At 42.9% G+C, this 16,932-nt stretch overlaps 2 protein-coding genes across 6 annotated transcripts in view; one reads left to right on the top strand and one right to left on the bottom strand.

Moving 5' to 3' along the window:
* Nucleotides 1–942: 942 nt before the first annotated feature.
* TMEM254 (transmembrane protein 254) lies at nucleotides 943–6,116 on the top strand. Its single transcript, XM_075257995.1, has 4 exons — nucleotides 943–1,090; nucleotides 2,651–2,754; nucleotides 3,549–3,608; nucleotides 5,186–6,116. Exons 1-4 carry the CDS (start codon nucleotides 998–1,000, stop codon nucleotides 5,301–5,303), a joined length of 375 nt encoding a protein of 124 aa, XP_075114096.1. The 5' UTR covers nucleotides 943–997; the 3' UTR covers nucleotides 5,304–6,116.
* Nucleotides 6,117–10,196: 4,080 nt separating this feature from the next.
* Nucleotides 10,197–16,932, bottom strand: part of LOC142183051 (L-threonine ammonia-lyase-like) — a 38,344-nt gene continuing 31,608 nt past the window's right edge. For 2 of the 5 annotated variants that reach the window (XM_075257950.1, XM_075257951.1), the window contains one exon: nucleotides 10,199–10,946. In XM_075257950.1, the coding sequence (XP_075114051.1) occupies nucleotides 10,848–10,946 (99 nt within the window). In that variant the 3' untranslated portion in view covers nucleotides 10,199–10,847. Of the gene's footprint in view, nucleotides 10,947–16,932 lie in introns of all 5 variants that reach the window. The other 3 variants (XM_075257949.1, XM_075257952.1, XR_012711765.1) reach the window with 3 other exon arrangements.

The raw sequence follows: 16,932 nt of genomic DNA, 5'->3' as shown, positions 1-16,932 counted from the left end.
AGGCTATTCAGGCACCGGTAATCCAATTTTAACCCCCGCCCGTTTTAAAATAACTATAAAAACCTATATGTAAACGATAACTGAACGTGCACGCTGGGCAGTTGTGCACGATCCGACGTTATCTTCGGTCTCTTCTTCCAGCGACATCCTCCTGTCCTGGCTCTTCTCCGCCTTCATCTTCTTTTCTTCCGGATATGAAGACGTTCAAGAGCGTTCTGTGCATGCTCGCATAGTTCTAAGGACACTTAGAACTACAACAAAAATGGTGGCAAAGTGTGCACAGTAGCACTCCGGATGGAGCGTTACTGCGCACGCGCGGGATTTGAACACAACCCGCCGGAAAACAGAAGATGAAGGCGGAGAAGATCCAAACTTTTTTTTTTTTTTCATTCTATTTTTTTTTTTCATTGCAAGCAAATTAAATGAAGATATTTAATACCAAAGAGTTTGTGCTTGCAATCATTTTCTGGAAGAACATGAGTATTATCTGACAGAATTGCAGGGGTGCCAATACTTTTAGCCAACACTGTATGTCAGGGAATCTTCTTCAGAAACTATGGGTTGAGTCCAGTGCTGTATACTGCAGCCCCTTGTGCAGAGAGAATTTCCACTTTCGTAGACACTTTGAAAAAATTGCTGCTGCTTTACTAGCTGAATCGCACCCATGCCCAGCCCTGAGCTCTCCCCCATTGCCTGTTGTGCCCACATCGCACCCATGCCCAGCCCTGAGCGCTCCCACTATACAAGCCGCTACCTGTATGACAGTCATTCCCCGAGCCACCCGCTACACACCCAGTCACTGCGCAGCCGCACTGCGCTCTTACGCCGCTAGGCGAGGTGCTAGAATCTGATTGGATAATTGCTCTTGGCCTTCACTCCTATTGGCTACTGGGATAGACTAAGGAAAAAGGTATCCAATGATTTTCTCCGTGTCACGTGACTTCGGAGTGCTCCAGGTCAGTGTGTAGCAGGTTGTCATTCTGACAGTGGCAGCGCCATGGCGGGAGCAGCAGCGGGCGGCGCCGCTTATTTCCGGAGAGTTGGCATCCTATGGATGACTTTCGTCACCGTGGCCATGAGCTTCTTCACAGTAAGAGGGGAAGGGGTTATGGGAGAGCAGCGTGTGCAGCATTCTCCATCATGGAGGTGTTGTATAGAATTCCCCTGCCTGTACAGTATGCTATCCTATGACTAGTGATTATATAGTTCTGCCTGTGTTCTGTCCTATGACTAGTGATTATATAGTCCTGCCTGTGTTCTGTCCTATGGTGGGCATAGTGATTCTATAGTTCTGCCTGTATACTGTCCTATGGGGGGCATAGTGATTATATAGCCCCTCTTATTACTCCATCCCTGACATTGAGGCGTAACATCACCTTTATTTATTCACACCAGTGAACTGCTTTGCTAACTCCCGAAAACCGCATGTTTGTTTTCTTATGTGATTGTAACCGCACCCAGCAATGTAAATAATCCTTGCCTAGTCCGTATCTATATAGGCTACATTCACACTGGCACCGGGTGTCAATGGTGAGCCTGTTCGCTAAATGAGCGGTTACCCATAGACCATATAATGGGGTCCGCACCTTTTTAATACTCAAACCAGCGGAAAGAAAAGTCGTCAGCGGAAGACTTTTCAAATCTGCGGTGGAATCTCCTGCAGAGACTCCGACACCAATGTGAACCTGGCCTGAAATATTCGCTGAGCAATTCCTGTGCAATTTATTGTCGTGCGGCACATGTCACTGTTTACCATTAGTCCTAATTCTCCTAGAATACCGTAATCTGTCATTGTGACAGTTGCAGAAAATCCAAATCTATTAGATTTTGGTCACAAAGAGCATGCACTTTCTATACCATAGACGATAATAGAAGTTGCATGCGAGTTGCAGTTGCATATGATTTGTCTATGTCTTGACTGTTTGTGTACAACATTATGTTGCAGAGAAGTCGCAACTGTTTGTCAGTTGCATAGCCCTAATGTAAGTTATAAGTCACAGGCTGAGTATATAAGGACTTGTAGAAGTTGTACAGAACAGCAACATCCTCTATATCCACAGATCAAGCATGTAAAATGCAACATCCCGGATGTTTTCCCCAACATCATCTGTCATGGATATTCTTACACACATCGTATGGATACAGTCAGCAGGATTGGCCAATATTAAAGTAACAGAATATACTCTCCTTGCATAACTAGGCATCCCAGGTCCCCTGCTGGATTCTGTATCCTGGCCTTCGGTGATGACATCCTTCCATGGACTTGAGACCACCGCTGCCATTCACTGGCCACAATGGTGATCCGTCAACATCACTTGGGTCACCACCGTAGTCGGCGACTGGCTGCAGATATCTTTACATCCATGTAATAACTGGAAGCAGCATACACAAGAGGGAACTCCGGGGAAACCTCAAGGAGGAGAGCATTACTACTTTACCACGTCTTTAATCCATTGTGTATGGACACCACCTCTCTGTAACTTGCATGTCTCATTGTTACATGTGCTGTGTTGTTTTAGCGGTATTATTGGTTGTATGTCATACAGCTGTAGGCTATTATACTACATGTAATAATATTAATAAATACTACATTTACAGAAATGTAAATATACGTGACTCATGTTTGATACAATGTTGCTTCCTTTTTCAGTGGACAGTTTTCTGGCCTACAACCGTTCCATATGAGCAGCTCGGACCTCTGGGATCATTTACTCAGTACATGGTTAAGAATCACTACAGTGGCTTATATTACGGGTACGTATAGCTGAGAGGTTTCTAACATTAGACTGTAGTTGATTCCAATCTATGACTCTTATCTTGTTCTGACAGGCCATCACTGGCACAGCATAGTGGGAGTTGTATTTTTGGAGCAGCTGGTTGGATACAGTCTCGAGAATTCAGATTTTTAATAAAGGGCTCATAAAAGAAGTGTTAGCTACCGTACCGATTTCATGCTCAGAGAATCACTGGCTGAGGTGGGTCACTGTTGACCTACAGATTTGCGTATGTGGAGCTTGCAGTGAGTCAGTGTGGAAAACACATGGACCCCATTATAAGTCTATGGGGTCCATGTGCTTTCTTTGCTAACCGCTTTTAATGCGTTCGGTATTCTGTTCAGGGACGCCGAACGGAATACGGAACGCAGATGTGAACTGGGCCTCCGCTGTATGCTGGCTGAGCATTTGTAAATAGATTTGCTCTTTGACCTTTAGTAACAAACTGATAGGGACAGAAACCATAGATCGCTGAATGGCAAACCTAAGGTTCACAGTCCACATTCCACTTGGCGTTAACCCTTTCTTACATACAGATGTACCGTTATGTCACCTAACAAAAATAGGACATAACCGTACCTCCCTGTGGTGCTGCTGAGGGGCAGGTTTGACTAACTTCTCCGGTCCCTTTAAAACAGCTGCAACATAATGCATGCATATAGGAGAGCTATGTAATTTCTTACTATAGGCTAGGTAATAGCTGTTTTCTTGTATCTTATGGATATTTGTGCTATGTATTGACTTTCTATCGTACCAACAATCTTATTGTTCCAGGTTTTGGGTAGCATGGACCCTGCACGTTCTTGAGGCTTTGTATGGTGTACGCCTCCTAAGGTGAGTAGATACCCGTATAGATACATGTGTGATCATTACTGTAATGTTAAATGCAACAAATTGAGATCTCCATATACAGTGAGTCCTGACTGAATGAATTGAAGAAAACGCTTATCCTGGCCAATTAACCCCTCAGTTGCTGGAGTTATAAACAGATGTTGCATGTGCGGTGTGACTGTACTCTAAGAAGTTCTGTATTGTAACTTTCCTTAGTTTATTTTACGTAGAAACTATCACTATATTTTCTTAGAAAATACACATAAGACATTCATGTAGTATAGAGTGATGTGATGTACTTAAAATACATTTTGTTTGCATGGTTATATATAGTAAACTGTACTTATATTTAAAGGGATCCCATCATTCAATCACAATTTTTATATTTTTTTTTTCTCTAACATGTCGGAATAGCCTTAAAGACTATTCTTCTCCTACCTTTCGTTGTCTTCTCCGCGTCGCCGTTCACTTGAAAATCAGTTTTTTTGTATGTATGTAAATGAGTTCTCTTGCAGCACTGGGGGCGTCCCCAATGCTGCCAGAGAACTCTCCAGTGCCGCCTCCATCTTCTTCTGGAACGAGGTCTTCACAGCATCTTCTTCCGGCGGTGGCTTCTAACTTCTAGGCCTAGGGCAAAGCCGACTGCGCATACCCGTGACCACAAGCAAAATGGCCGCTTACACAGTATTGTAAGCGGCCATTTTCTCGTGGCTGGCGGGCATGTACAGTCGGCTTGTCCGAGGCCTAGAAGTTACAAGCCGCCGCTGGAAGAAGACGCGGTGAAGACCTCGTTCCAGAAGAAGATGGAGGCGGCACTGGAGAGTTCTCTGGCAGCATTGGGGACGCCCCCAGTGCTGCGAGAGAACTCATTTACATACATACAAAAAACTGATTTTCAAGTGAACGGCGACGCGGAGAAGACAACGAAAGGTAGGAGAAGAATAGCCTTTCTTAAGGCTATTCTGACGTGTTGGAGAAATAAATTGTGATTGAATAATAGGATCCCTTTAAAGGGGTTGTCCAGGAAAAAAAATAAAAAAAATTCTCTGGAGGGTGAGAAAAAACCCCCAACAAACTTACCTGTCCCCTATGCTCTGTTGTCCAGTACTGCACCCCCACTGGGGCTTGTTCCAGAGGAAGTCCCTACCATATGTCACCACTGATTGGCCAATCAGCGGTCACGAGCGGTGGGGACTTTTGCCGGAACAAGCTCTGATGTGCTGTGGAACCAGACAGTGGCCTGAGGCCCTGGGGGAAGGTGAATGTGTTGCTTTTCTTTTTAATAACCTTCCTTGGTTATTTGTAGTTGAGGAATGTTTGTCTACCTTTTGTTATATCATCAATACATTACCATTGTACTCCAACCGGTCCGATTTTATTGGGAGTTCCTTTAACATAGTGCAGTAACACAAAGTGTACACTAGATGACAGTATTTTCCTGTAAGAGATTTCACCCAGTAAAAGAAAAGTGTGTGTGTGTGTGTGTGTGTGTGTGTGACAATCATACATTTTCTTTTATTATTTGGTTAGTATTCGTGTTGGAGCGTCACTTTCAAGTTATTTAATCTTTTTTTTCCCAGAACTAAAGGGATCACCGACCCCGGAATTAAAATGCTGTGGACGATACAAACCTTTCTTTTCGGAATAGGCTCTCTCTCTCTCCTTCTTGCCTACAAACCTGCAAAGAAACGTAGATAATCCAAGAAGAAAGTCTGAACTGTGACCCAAGACCAATGTGCTTCCTGGGTTATTGCCTAGTTAACCCATTATCAGCTCTAGCAACCTTGTGCTCCGTTCCCACGGAGTAACGCGCCACTCATTCTAACACGTGAAATCAATGGGAGGCTTTGTAACCCATTGTTTTCAATGTGTCGCGCGTAAGCTGGCACCCATTGAAGTCAATGAGATCTGTTTTGAAGCGCCTCACTCTGACACGTGTTTACGTGTCAGAATGAGCGGCGCGTTACTCCGTGGGAACGGAGCCTAATATGTAAAATCCTACTAGAGTTTTATTTTTTTATCTCGATTTCCAAGTCCTTCAATTACATAATGCAATGTGAATCCAGATCGCTTCAGGCCAATGCGTCGGCCACATGTACTCTGAGCTTATCGCATTATAGTGATTTATGACGCGACAAGCTTCAGAAATGCCACAGCTCCTCTGTTCCACAAACGTACCATTGTGTATGTTCAGGACTCAGAGCCTTGGTAGTTTGCATTATGATGTTGTAAGTTAAGCTCAGAAGGCCTCGGCTGGGCCAGGATATGCCGCAGACACAGAACGCGTTTCTCAGTGCAAATGGACCAAATGAGTTAAAAGTTAAATAATTGTATGAGAATGCCGAGTCTGTGATATTCCCATGGAAACTTACGCAGTTTACCTTGGTGGAATGAAGTCAGTGGTCACTTTCCTTACAAGAAAAGTGGAGGAAATCAGTTAATAACATGTCATGTGTATAAGCCGATTCTGGAGTCCAGACAATAAACAGAAGAGTTTTGTGGTTTCACAAACGTAAATGTTCTTGTCTGTTTTGTTTTAGTATTGTGGTTAGTGAGAGAAGTAGATGTTCAATCAATGTACATGTTCTTCTGTATCAGCGCAGTGCAATGCAAAGCTTGGGTCACACTTTGCAGGGTTTTGTGTTACATTTTTAACCCATTAGCCATACACTTGGAATTTTGGTGCACAGCTGTATCGCCCTCTACCCGCATGCACATGTGAGCTTGAGCCAGTCCATATGCCCTAACTGGTGGTGGGCGTTGAGGAACTGTCCCCCCATCTTGTGCTGTTTGAGAAGGTGTGAGGGATTCCTACTTGCCTTATAGTTGGCCAGTCCAACCAAAATTGGTGGGTTTAGCTGAACATCTAATCTAGAATACCAGCTTTACAGTCTATTTACTGGCCTCCATTTAATTCCATTGATGCATAGGCCATGCTGCTCATAAAGACAACTGAAGTTAGTCCCTGTTTTATGGACAAGGACTAAGTGGCAACATAAGATATCTGCAAGGTGCTGTGAAGGTAACCTGACAATAGAGTGAAATCCAATCCTGCTGGATTTCGGCTTGACTTCATTCACGATCAGTTTCCACTGGCATTGCACCAACTGCAGACAATGTCGCAAAGCCAAAAGTCACCATATAGCTCCAGCACAGGAGGAGTTTAGCTTCACTCTGCCAACTCAAGGGTGCTATAGATATGAATATATTTAGCTAACTTAAAGATACGCTTTAGCATGGAGTGGAGTCACACACTCACACACATGTACATGTAGTAATAATCTACTTCTGCAACCCAGAGAGATCTGGAGTATCCCACCAGGCTGCAAAAAACTGAATAAATCTCTAGATTGGCTGGGTGTAAATCTATGGGGGTATGGAGGGTTTCTTCTCTGGAGTATCACCTTTAGGCCAAGGTTCCATGTTGCGCAACACCATGCTTTTCATTGCATTTTTTGGGTAAGTTCACATGGGTTTTTTTGGTCCTGAACCTGAGGCAAAAAAAAAACGGGCAGCCACGATTGAATGCCGGTACACTGCATCGGCATCCAGTCGCGCACTCCACGCCAAATTAGGCCCAATGAATGGGCCTAGTTGGGAGGAGGGAGTGTCTTCAGGCTGAATCACGAGGCCACTCAGCCTGAAGAAGGAGCACCTTGGCTCCCGGAAAAAAGACCTGACCGGTTCCCATTGATTTCAATGGGAACAGTCTTTTTGGTCAGGATTTTGAGGCGCATACCCCGTGTGAACTTATCCTTTCTGTGTTTTTCTCAGCGGATTTTCTTCCCTTATTAAATTTAGCCAGATTAATTAAGGGTCTATGATATTTCAATGGCGGGTTCAATTTCCACCAAGCTGGAGATGACATGCTCCATAATTATCAGAACGAAGCAGCCGCACCGCTCTTTGACACCACGCTTGGTTGTGTGTGTGAAACTTGCACAAATAGCAATAGACTGGAACTGTGCGCTTCCTATTGCTACTAAACACAGCTCTACAATATGCTGCTGCAGTTGCTAATCTGATACTTGGAGAATACATAGGTTTATAATCCAGTGTACAGTTAAATAAAGATAATTTCACCAAGTTCTACCATGGAAGTTTATTATGGATTTTCCATACAGGCGAGCAGATATTCAGTACAAAGCTAAACAAACCACAACACTTACTGACAATCTGTCACATGAGTGCTATCAATGGGAGGCGGACACTTCACATCAGCACAAGGGGCTTCATGTAGGATAGCTCAGGCGATACCCATCAGATTCGGATTGCTGGGAGACCATTTTTATATAAAAGCCATTATATTTATCTGGTTTTCATGCTACATGAGAGGTGAGGTGTAAGATATTTTGCATGTATGACTTACAGCAGCCGGATTCCATCTATTATGTCCAGATTGTAGATTGCAAACAAACCTCCATTATAGGAAACTTCACCTTCATTGTTGTAGCTTTTGTACACATTCATCCAGTTTAGATTAAAAAAACATGTCTGCATATATAATATAAAAAATAACAGTGCCACTCCTATCCATAGGTTGTGTTAGTTATTGCAACTTGTTGTCATTCATTTCAGTGGCATTGAGCAGCAATACGAGCTATGGCCTGTAAACAGGTGTGGCGCTGTTTCTCAAAAAAAAAAAAAAAAGAGGAGCCTTGTTTCTCTAATCCTGTACAACCCCTAGACCATAAAACAGGGCACCCACTTCTTCTGACAGTTGATGCACGAACCCTTAGTTATGTATTGCTTATCCCATATGGTAACTATTCTGTTCTTGTTCAGCCCCAGGTGATAAATTAACCCCAATAAAAACCATGAAGTATAGTTCTCTACTCCGACTCACATTTGGCATCATTTAAAATTCTGAAATGTGAAGATCATAATAATATTATTTTATTATGGGTTCGCATACACTCACACTTAAAGGGGGTTTCTGATGTTATGTAAATGATTTCAATTGTATAAATAAAAAGTTCAAGGCAATGCTAAACAGCTCGGAGACAAGACTGATACACTGTAGCAAAGTACTGGAGATATTAACTGATATAACATTTTGCAGCGCTACTGATTGGGGCAGATTTATGAAACCTGTCTAAGGTCAGAGTAAAATAAAATGATTACCTATATCGTATATACATACTAGAGATGAGCGAGTACTGTTCAGATCAGCCGAACAGCAAGCTTGCATAGAAATGAATGGACGTAGCCGGCACGCGGGGGGGCTAAGCGGCCGCCGTCAAAGCGGAAGTACCAGGTGCATCCATTCATTTCTATGGAGCGTGCTGTTCGGATCGGCTGATCCAAACAGTACTCGCTCATCTCTAATACATACAGAATCCAGCTACAGGGGCTGTTATAGTTATTAAATCCAACACGTCCATGGATAAGTAATGCATGCATAGAACTATACACTCACCGGCCACTTTATTAGGTACACCATGCTAGTAACGGGTTGGACCCCCTTTCGCCTTCAGAACTGCCTCAATTCTTCGTGGCATAGATTCAACAAGGTGCTGGAAGCATTCCTCAGAGATTTTGGTCCATATTGACATGATGGCATCACACAGTTGCCGCAGATTTGTCGGCTGCACATCCATGATGCGAATCTCCCGTTCCACCACATCCCAAAGATGCTCTATTGGATTGAGATCTGGTGACTGTGGAGGCCATTGGAGTACAGTGAACTCATTGTCATGTTCAAGAAACCAGTCTGAGATGATTCCAGCTTTATGACATGGTGCATTATCCTGCTGAAAGTAGCCATCAGATGTTGGGTACATTGTGGTCATAAAGGGATGGACATGGTCAGCAACAATACTCAGGTAGGCTTTGGCATTGCAACGATGCTCAATTGGTATCAAGGGGCCCAAAGAGTGCCAAGAAAATATTCCCCACACCATGACACCACCACCACCAGCCTGAACCGTTGATGCAAGGCAGGATGGATCCATGCTTTCATGTTGTTGACGCCAAATTCTGACCCTACCATCCGAATGTCGCAGCAGAAATCGAGACTCATCAGACCAGGCAACGTTTTTCCAATCTTCAATTGTCCAATTTCGATGAGCTTGTGCAAATTGTAGCCTCAGTTTCCTGTTCTTAGCTGAAAGGAGTGGCACCCGGTGTGGTCTTCTGCTGCTGTAGCCCATCTGCCTCAAAGTTGGACGTACTGTGCGTTCAGAGATGCTCTTCTGGCTACCTTGGTTGTAACGGGTGGCTATTTGAGTCACTGTTGCCTTTTTATCAGCTCGAACCAGTCTGGCCATTCTCCTCTGGCATCAACAACGCATTTCCGCCCACAGAACTGCCGCTCACTGGATGTTTTATCTTTTTCGGACTATTCTCTGTAAACCCTAGAGATGGTTGTGCGTGAAAATCCCAGTAGATCAGCAGTTTCTGAAATACTCAGACCAGCCCTTCTGGCATCAACAACCATGCCACGTTCAAAGGCACTCAAATCACCTTTCTTCCCCATACTGATGCTCGGTTTGAACTGCAGGAGATTGTCTTGACCATGTCTACATGCCTAAATGCACTGAGTTGCCGCCATGTGATTGGCTGATTAGAAATTAAGTGTTAACGAGCAGTTGGACAGGTGTACCTAATAAAGTGGCCGGTGAGTGTATATTTGTCCATTTAAACAAACAAAGACGTTCCTGTAGCCATGGCCGTCCGCCAAACATGCACAATAGCCCAAAGAATGTAGCAAAGCATGGGTAGTGCAATGGATTATACTTATGAGCTCAGTGGCCTTAAACAGATAATCCCATCTCAGTTTGCCATGGCTACAATGGAATTATACTGCTGGATATCCCAACCAGTAGGCCAGGAGTTATGGGATGTGCTTTGGTTTTCTGTAACTTCCATAGTGAGGGTGAGCATCATAGCACAGAGAGCCGAGCCTATGGTGAGAAGTCTTACAATACTGGTGGTATCGGCTCAAGACTGAATGATACTTTGTCATATTGCTTCCAAGCTACAGAGAAAATGTCACACTGTTTTAATATATTATCTATATTACTGCTGATCCTATGAAACATTTCCCAAAGCTACCAAAAGGGAACATCACAGAAATGGTTGATGCCCTACTTACATCATCCTTACCAGATAATAAGACGTAGGCTGTGACTGACACAGCATGGCTCACAGTCTAAGTCTTACCACTTGTATCCAGATTTTGACACTTTATACAAAAATGTCTATTTGTCAGAAATGATCATTTTTCGGAGTTGATTTTCCTCATTGCTCTATCCATTTCAAGGTGGAATACCTCTCCGCAAGGGCTGTCCTTAGCTGTAGAGAGTGGGTCTTATCTCTGGTCTCCACCAAACATGTTACCTGGATGAATGAGAAACAAAACAATATCTGGGTTACACAAGCTACATCTTTAAAGGGGGTCTATCATGTCCAAAATTCCTCCCAAACCAATAATAGGGCTATGTAGGGAACGTTAACAGGAGGACCATACCAAATAGTGGCCACAAAGTTCCTTGTCTATTGCCACACTCCTACTTTCTTCTATTTGGCGTGTTTCTTGCTATTACAGCAGTTTTTTCAATATTTGGTCTCAGCAGTGCCACCTTTTCTTTTTTGATGTACCACTAAATATTGTGTTAGCCATAAACCGTCAGTGATACACGTAAAGATGATGATATAAGAGGCCACGTCAATGTACTGCACCCCCATCAGTCAACTTTTTTTCTGCCACCGATAGAACTACACACTGGGTAGAATCAGAAGAAGATAACAGCGTCCACTTGGGTAGTGGCTGTGCTAGGTTATGGCCCTCATTCACAGTATAGTGCTGGCAGTTGCTAAGGACTGTACATCTTTTGCAGCGTTGACACTTGCGCCTTGATCTGTCCGCTGTGATTCCGCCTAAATCTAAAAAAAAAAACTGCTTGGGGACGGCTTGCCGGTGGTCAGTTTCAAAACCTATTCATTTCAATGGGTTTTTAAAGAAACAGTGTGAAACAGCCTCTCCGCTGTGAAACTTTTGTTTTTTTGCATGGACACAAAGTCAGACATGCAGGACTTTGTGTCCGTTCTAAAAAATGGTTTCATTGCGGAGAGGCTGCATACGGACACCGGCGGTTTCTTTAAAAACCCATTGAAATGAATGGGTTTTTAAACTGACCACCGGCAAGCCGTCCCCAAACTGTTTTTCGGGGAATGTAGATGGAATCATGGCGGACAGGTCAAGGTGCAAGTGTGAACGCTGCATTAGAAAGTTCCGGATATTGAACCTCACTGATCTGACAATGAATGCCTATTAGGGGAAACACGGTGGCTCAGTGGTTAGCCTTGCAGCGCTGGAGTCCTGGGTTTGAATCCCACCAGGAACAACATCTGCAAGGAGTTTGTATGTTCTCCCCGTGTTTGCGTGGTTTTCCTCCCATTCTACAAAGACATACTGATAGGACAAATAAATGTATATTGTGATCCCTGCATGGGGCTCACAATCTACATAAAAAAATATAAAAACCTATAAAACCCCTTTACAATACTTCACTCCAGAAACATATTCAGACGGGCGAATCTTATTTATTCAATTTCCTAAAAAAATGCCAAGTGACAGTAATAATGTAAAAGACATCACTTCCATAACACTGTAATATAACGGGTGTATTTTTGCACCCGTTATTTATTGTGTCAATGGTGCTTAAGAAATAGATCAATCACATGGTTAATAACCTTGATAGAAAAATATAAAAAGAAGTTTTGCTAAAGTTTTTTTTGCACACCTGGTCCATACAGACTGCCTTTGTCTCCTCGGTGGCAGACGGCCTATACTACAGCAGTTACCATTGCTAGTCTATACCACTCCCTTTAGGGTACATATTCAATGAAACATAATTATACTTTAATGTTTATGTCCTGTTAGTCGATATGTCACGTCAAATATATTTCTCAGAGCGAAAATATTTCTTCCTTCTATAGATATAAACATAAAAAGCAGATTCCAATAGTATAAAAATCCAGCTCCACCAGGCGACACGATGAAAATTTCTTAAAAAATAACTTTTATTGTAGCATTCCAATAAAAAGTGTTACAAAGTAACATCCAGTGGACGGTCAGAGATATCACATGAAAAAAGGCTACGCGTTTCCGGACATGACGTGTCCCTTCTTCCTGGCCTACTGGTACAACCTAAAACCCACATTTATATAAAAAACACCTGACCCAAACTACTCCACCTATTATCCAAATTAACCCTAAAATAGAAAAAAGTAAATACAATATATACACATAACACTACACATAAATACACATAAGACTGTATATACATACAATAAATAACATAAATACACATAAGACTGTATATACATACAATAAATTATCACTGGTTAAAGTCCTGCCAGTTTCCGAGTCTCCCAGGAGCACATCATCTTTAAAATTTGTTTCACATCTTATGGGTGAGCTGAATCTTTTACGAGTTTTGTGTACATAAAAAGCAGATGTCGCTTCCCATGAGCATGACGAACAAAAATTCCTACTACATTAAATGTAAAAAGTGTAATAATAAAAGTCTGGGCATACACCGGAGCGAGTAAGTGGCAAGAGTATGCTACATGCACATATATCCAAATACATAGTCACATATTGGCCCTATACACATAGGATAAACAGTTGGCCGAACCCTTCTATTTGTGTATGATGGCTTTCTGCCTCGCTCCCAATGGGGCAAAAAAAGGATGTCCTTGCCAGAGGTAGCCTGACTGCCATTATGTACTGAGATGAGATCCTCAGACCCCTTGTGAGACCATATGCTGGTGCGGTTGGCCCTGGGTTCCTCCTAATGCAGGACAATGCCAGACCTCATGTGGCTGGAGTGTCAGCAGTTCCTGCAAGATGAAGGCATTGAAGCTATGGACATGGCCACCCGTTCCCCAGACCTGAATCCGATTGAGCACATCTGGGACATCATGTCTCGCTCCATCTACCAACATCACGTTGCACCACAGACTGTCCAGGAGTTGGCAGATGCTTTAGTCCAGGTCTGGGAGGAGATCCCTCAGGAGACCATCCACAACCTCATCAGGAGCATGACCAGGCGTTGTAGGGAGGTCATACAGGCACGTGGAGGCCACACACACTACTCAGCCTCATTGTGACATGTTTTAAGGACAAAGTTGGAACAGCCTGTGATCTACAAGTTCTACCCCATCTTGTAAATAAGAGTTGACTTGCCCAGACAGCACAACCCCTTTACTATTAGCACCATAGTCAGCAGGGAGCTGGGTTTTACTTCTAAGCAAATATGTTTTATTTTATTTTTCGAGAAATTTATGTTTCCATTAACTTAACATTATATCGGCCTTGTGTAAGGTTATACAGTCCTATGAAAAAGTTTGGGCACCCCTATTGATCTTAATCATTTTTAGTTCTAAATATTTTGGTGTTTGCAGCAGCCATTTCAGTTTGATATATCTAATAACTGATGGACACAGTAATATTTCAGGATTGAAATGAGGTTTATTGTACTAACAGAAAATGTGCAATATGCATTAAACCAAAATTTGACCAGTGCAAAAGTATGGGCACCTCAACAGAAAAGTGACATTAATATTTAGTAGATCCTCCTTTTGCAAAGATAACAGCCTCTAGTCGCTTCCTGTAGCTTTTAATCAGTTCCTGGATCCTGGATGAAGGGATTTTGGACCATTCCTCTTTACAAAACAATTCAAGTTCAGTTAAGTTAGATGGTCGCTGAGCATGGACAGCCCGCTTCAAATCATCCCACAGATGTTCAATGATATTCAGGTCTGGGGACTGGGATGGCCATTCCAGAACATTGTAATTGTTCCTCTGCATGAATGCCTGAGGATTTGGAGCGGTGTTTTGGATCATTGTCTTGCTGAAATATCCATCCCCGGCGTAACTTCAACTTCGTCACTGATTCTTGAACATTATTCTCAAGAATCTGCTGATACTGAGTGGAATCCATGCGACCCTCAACTTTAACAAGATTCCCGATGCCGGCATTGGCCACACAGCCCCAAAGCATGATGGAACCTCCACCAAATTTTACAGTGGGTAGCAAGTGTTTTTCTTGGAATGCTGTTTTTTTTGGACGCCATGCATAATGCCTTTTTGTATGACCAAACAACTCAATCTTTGTTTCATCAGTCCACGGGCTTGTCCAAATGCGCTTTTACATACCTAAGGGGGCTCTGTTTGTGGCGTGGTTGCAGAAACGGCTTCTTTATCATCACTCTCCCATACTGCTTCTCTTTGTGCAAAGTGCGCTGTATAGTTGACCGATGCACAGTGACACCATCTGCAGCAAGATGATGCTGCAGCTCTTTGGAGGTGGTCTGTGGATTGTCCTTGACTGTTCTCACCATTCTTCTTCTCTGCCTTTCTGATATTTTTCTTGGCCTGCCACTTCTGGGCTTAACAAGAACTGTCCCTGTGGTCTTCCATTTCCTTACTATGTTCCTCACAGTGGAAACTGACAGGTTAAATCTCTGAGACAACTTTTTGTATCCTTCCCATGAACAACTATGTTGAACAATCTTTGTTTTCAGATCATTTGAGAGCGGGCTGTCCATGCTCGGCGACCATCAAACTTAACTGAACTTGAATTGTTTTGTAAAGAGGAATGGTCCAAAATCCCTTCATCCAGGATCCAGGAACTGATTAAAAGCTACAGGAAGCGACTAGAGTCTGTTATCTTTGCAAAAGGAGGATCTACTAAATATTAATGCCACTTTTCTGTTGAGGTTCCCATACTTTTGCACCGGTCAAATTTTGGTTTAATGCATATTGCACATTTTCTGTTAGTACAATAAACCTCATTTCAATCCTGAAATATTACTGTGTCCATCAGTTATTAGATATATCAAACTGAAATGGCTGTTGCAAACACCAAAATATTTAGAACTAAAAATGATTAAAATTAATAGGGGTGCCCAAACTTTTTCATAGGACTGTAAATTTTGCATGTTCTACTATATACATCCTATATCTTCCTCTTAGGGACACTTCTACGCTGGTGAATTTTTCTCTGACTTCGCCACAAGGATCATAAACAATGTAAGGGTGAATTCACACTGAGTAAACGCTAGCTTATTCTGAACGTAAAACACGTTCAGAATAAGCGGCGTCTAAAGCAGCTCCATTCATTTCTATGGGAGCGGGGATACGAGCGCTCCCCATAGAAATGAATGGGCTGCTTCTTTCACTCCGTGCAGTCCCATTGAAGTGAATGGGGAGTGCCGGCGTATACGGCAAGCTCTGCTCATGCCGGAGCGTACACGCCGGCACTCCCCATTCACTTCAATGGGACTGCACGGAGTAAAAGAAGCAGCCCATTCATTTCTATGGGGAGCGCTCGTATCCCCGCTCCCATAGAAATGAATGGAGCTGCTTTAGACGCCGCTTATTCTGAACGTGTTTTACTTTCAGAATAAGCTAGCGTTTACTCAGTGTGAATGCACCCTAATATGTCACAAGATGATGATAGGGGAAGAAGGTTGCCGGCATAGTCCGTAACTTTTCATTTATTACGTATCCATCCATCATGTGGTTGCAAATATAGAACATGTTGAATGGCAAATAGTCTCTCTCGAGAGGAGCGTGTCATGTCTTATGCAATAATAGGACTGTAAAATGAGTAAAGAAAGTGGAAGACACGTACAAGAAAATAACCATTGAAATGAATAGTTATTAAGTAAATGATATGATTTGTATTATTATAGCAATAGGACTTTATACTGCTGGTCTCCAATGCAAAATTTGCAAAACCATTGTGTGTTCTTATCAGGCAGGGGGGCCTTTGGGATTGCTTCAGACACCAGGACCCAAGGGTGACTGGTTCAGGCTACTTGGTGATCAGGTACTTATGGAAATGTTAATCTATATGCTGGGAACTTTTCCCGTCATGTACTGTAGGCTTAGAGCACAAACACAGCACGTACTTAGCTTTATGGGGTCAGAACGGAGGGAGTTAAGGTCTTATGTTTATTTTGGTTACATTAATGTGAACCATTTGTGAATTACAACAGTAAATTCCATGTCTGTAGGGAAAACAAGACAGAAAGTATAAGGGCCCGAGGCCAGGAACGTCCAGAGCCTTGTGATTCATTATTTGGCAATGGACGATAATGCGCTAGAAGCACATCTGGCCATTTGCAATGAACACAGGTTTCTCCAATAAACAAAGAGGAACTATTCTCTTATTTGGGACATTTTATCCAAAATCGTGCAAAGCAAAAGTGGAGTAGTTGGGAATGGCAACCGATTATGGAGCTCCTCTGAGAGGGTAAATGGTTGGAGCTAGTTGCTTGTCATGGGCAACAACTCCACTTCCCCTTCCCA

Source organism: Leptodactylus fuscus, chromosome 10, assembly GCF_031893055.1.
Source record: "Leptodactylus fuscus isolate aLepFus1 chromosome 10, aLepFus1.hap2, whole genome shotgun sequence".
In the NCBI taxonomy this organism is placed as follows: Eukaryota; Metazoa; Chordata; class Amphibia; order Anura; family Leptodactylidae; genus Leptodactylus; species Leptodactylus fuscus.
Note: the sequence above shows the minus strand (reverse complement) of the source record. Positions and strands in the feature narration are given on the sequence as shown.

What these genes read in the sequence shown, in the direction of transcription:
- TMEM254 (XM_075257995.1), top strand. Translation starts at nt 998, where the DNA reads ATGGCGGGAGCAGCAGCGGGCGGCGCCGCTTATTTCCGGAGAGTTGGC. An exon ending in TACAGTGGCTTATATTACGG is followed by an intron (nt 2,755 to 3,548) that starts GTACGTATAGCT and finishes TTATTGTTCCAG; the next exon opens with GTTTTGGGTAGCATGGACCC. An exon ending in TATGGTGTACGCCTCCTAAG is followed by an intron (nt 3,609 to 5,185) that starts GTGAGTAGATAC and finishes TTTTTTTCCCAG; the next exon opens with AACTAAAGGGATCACCGACC.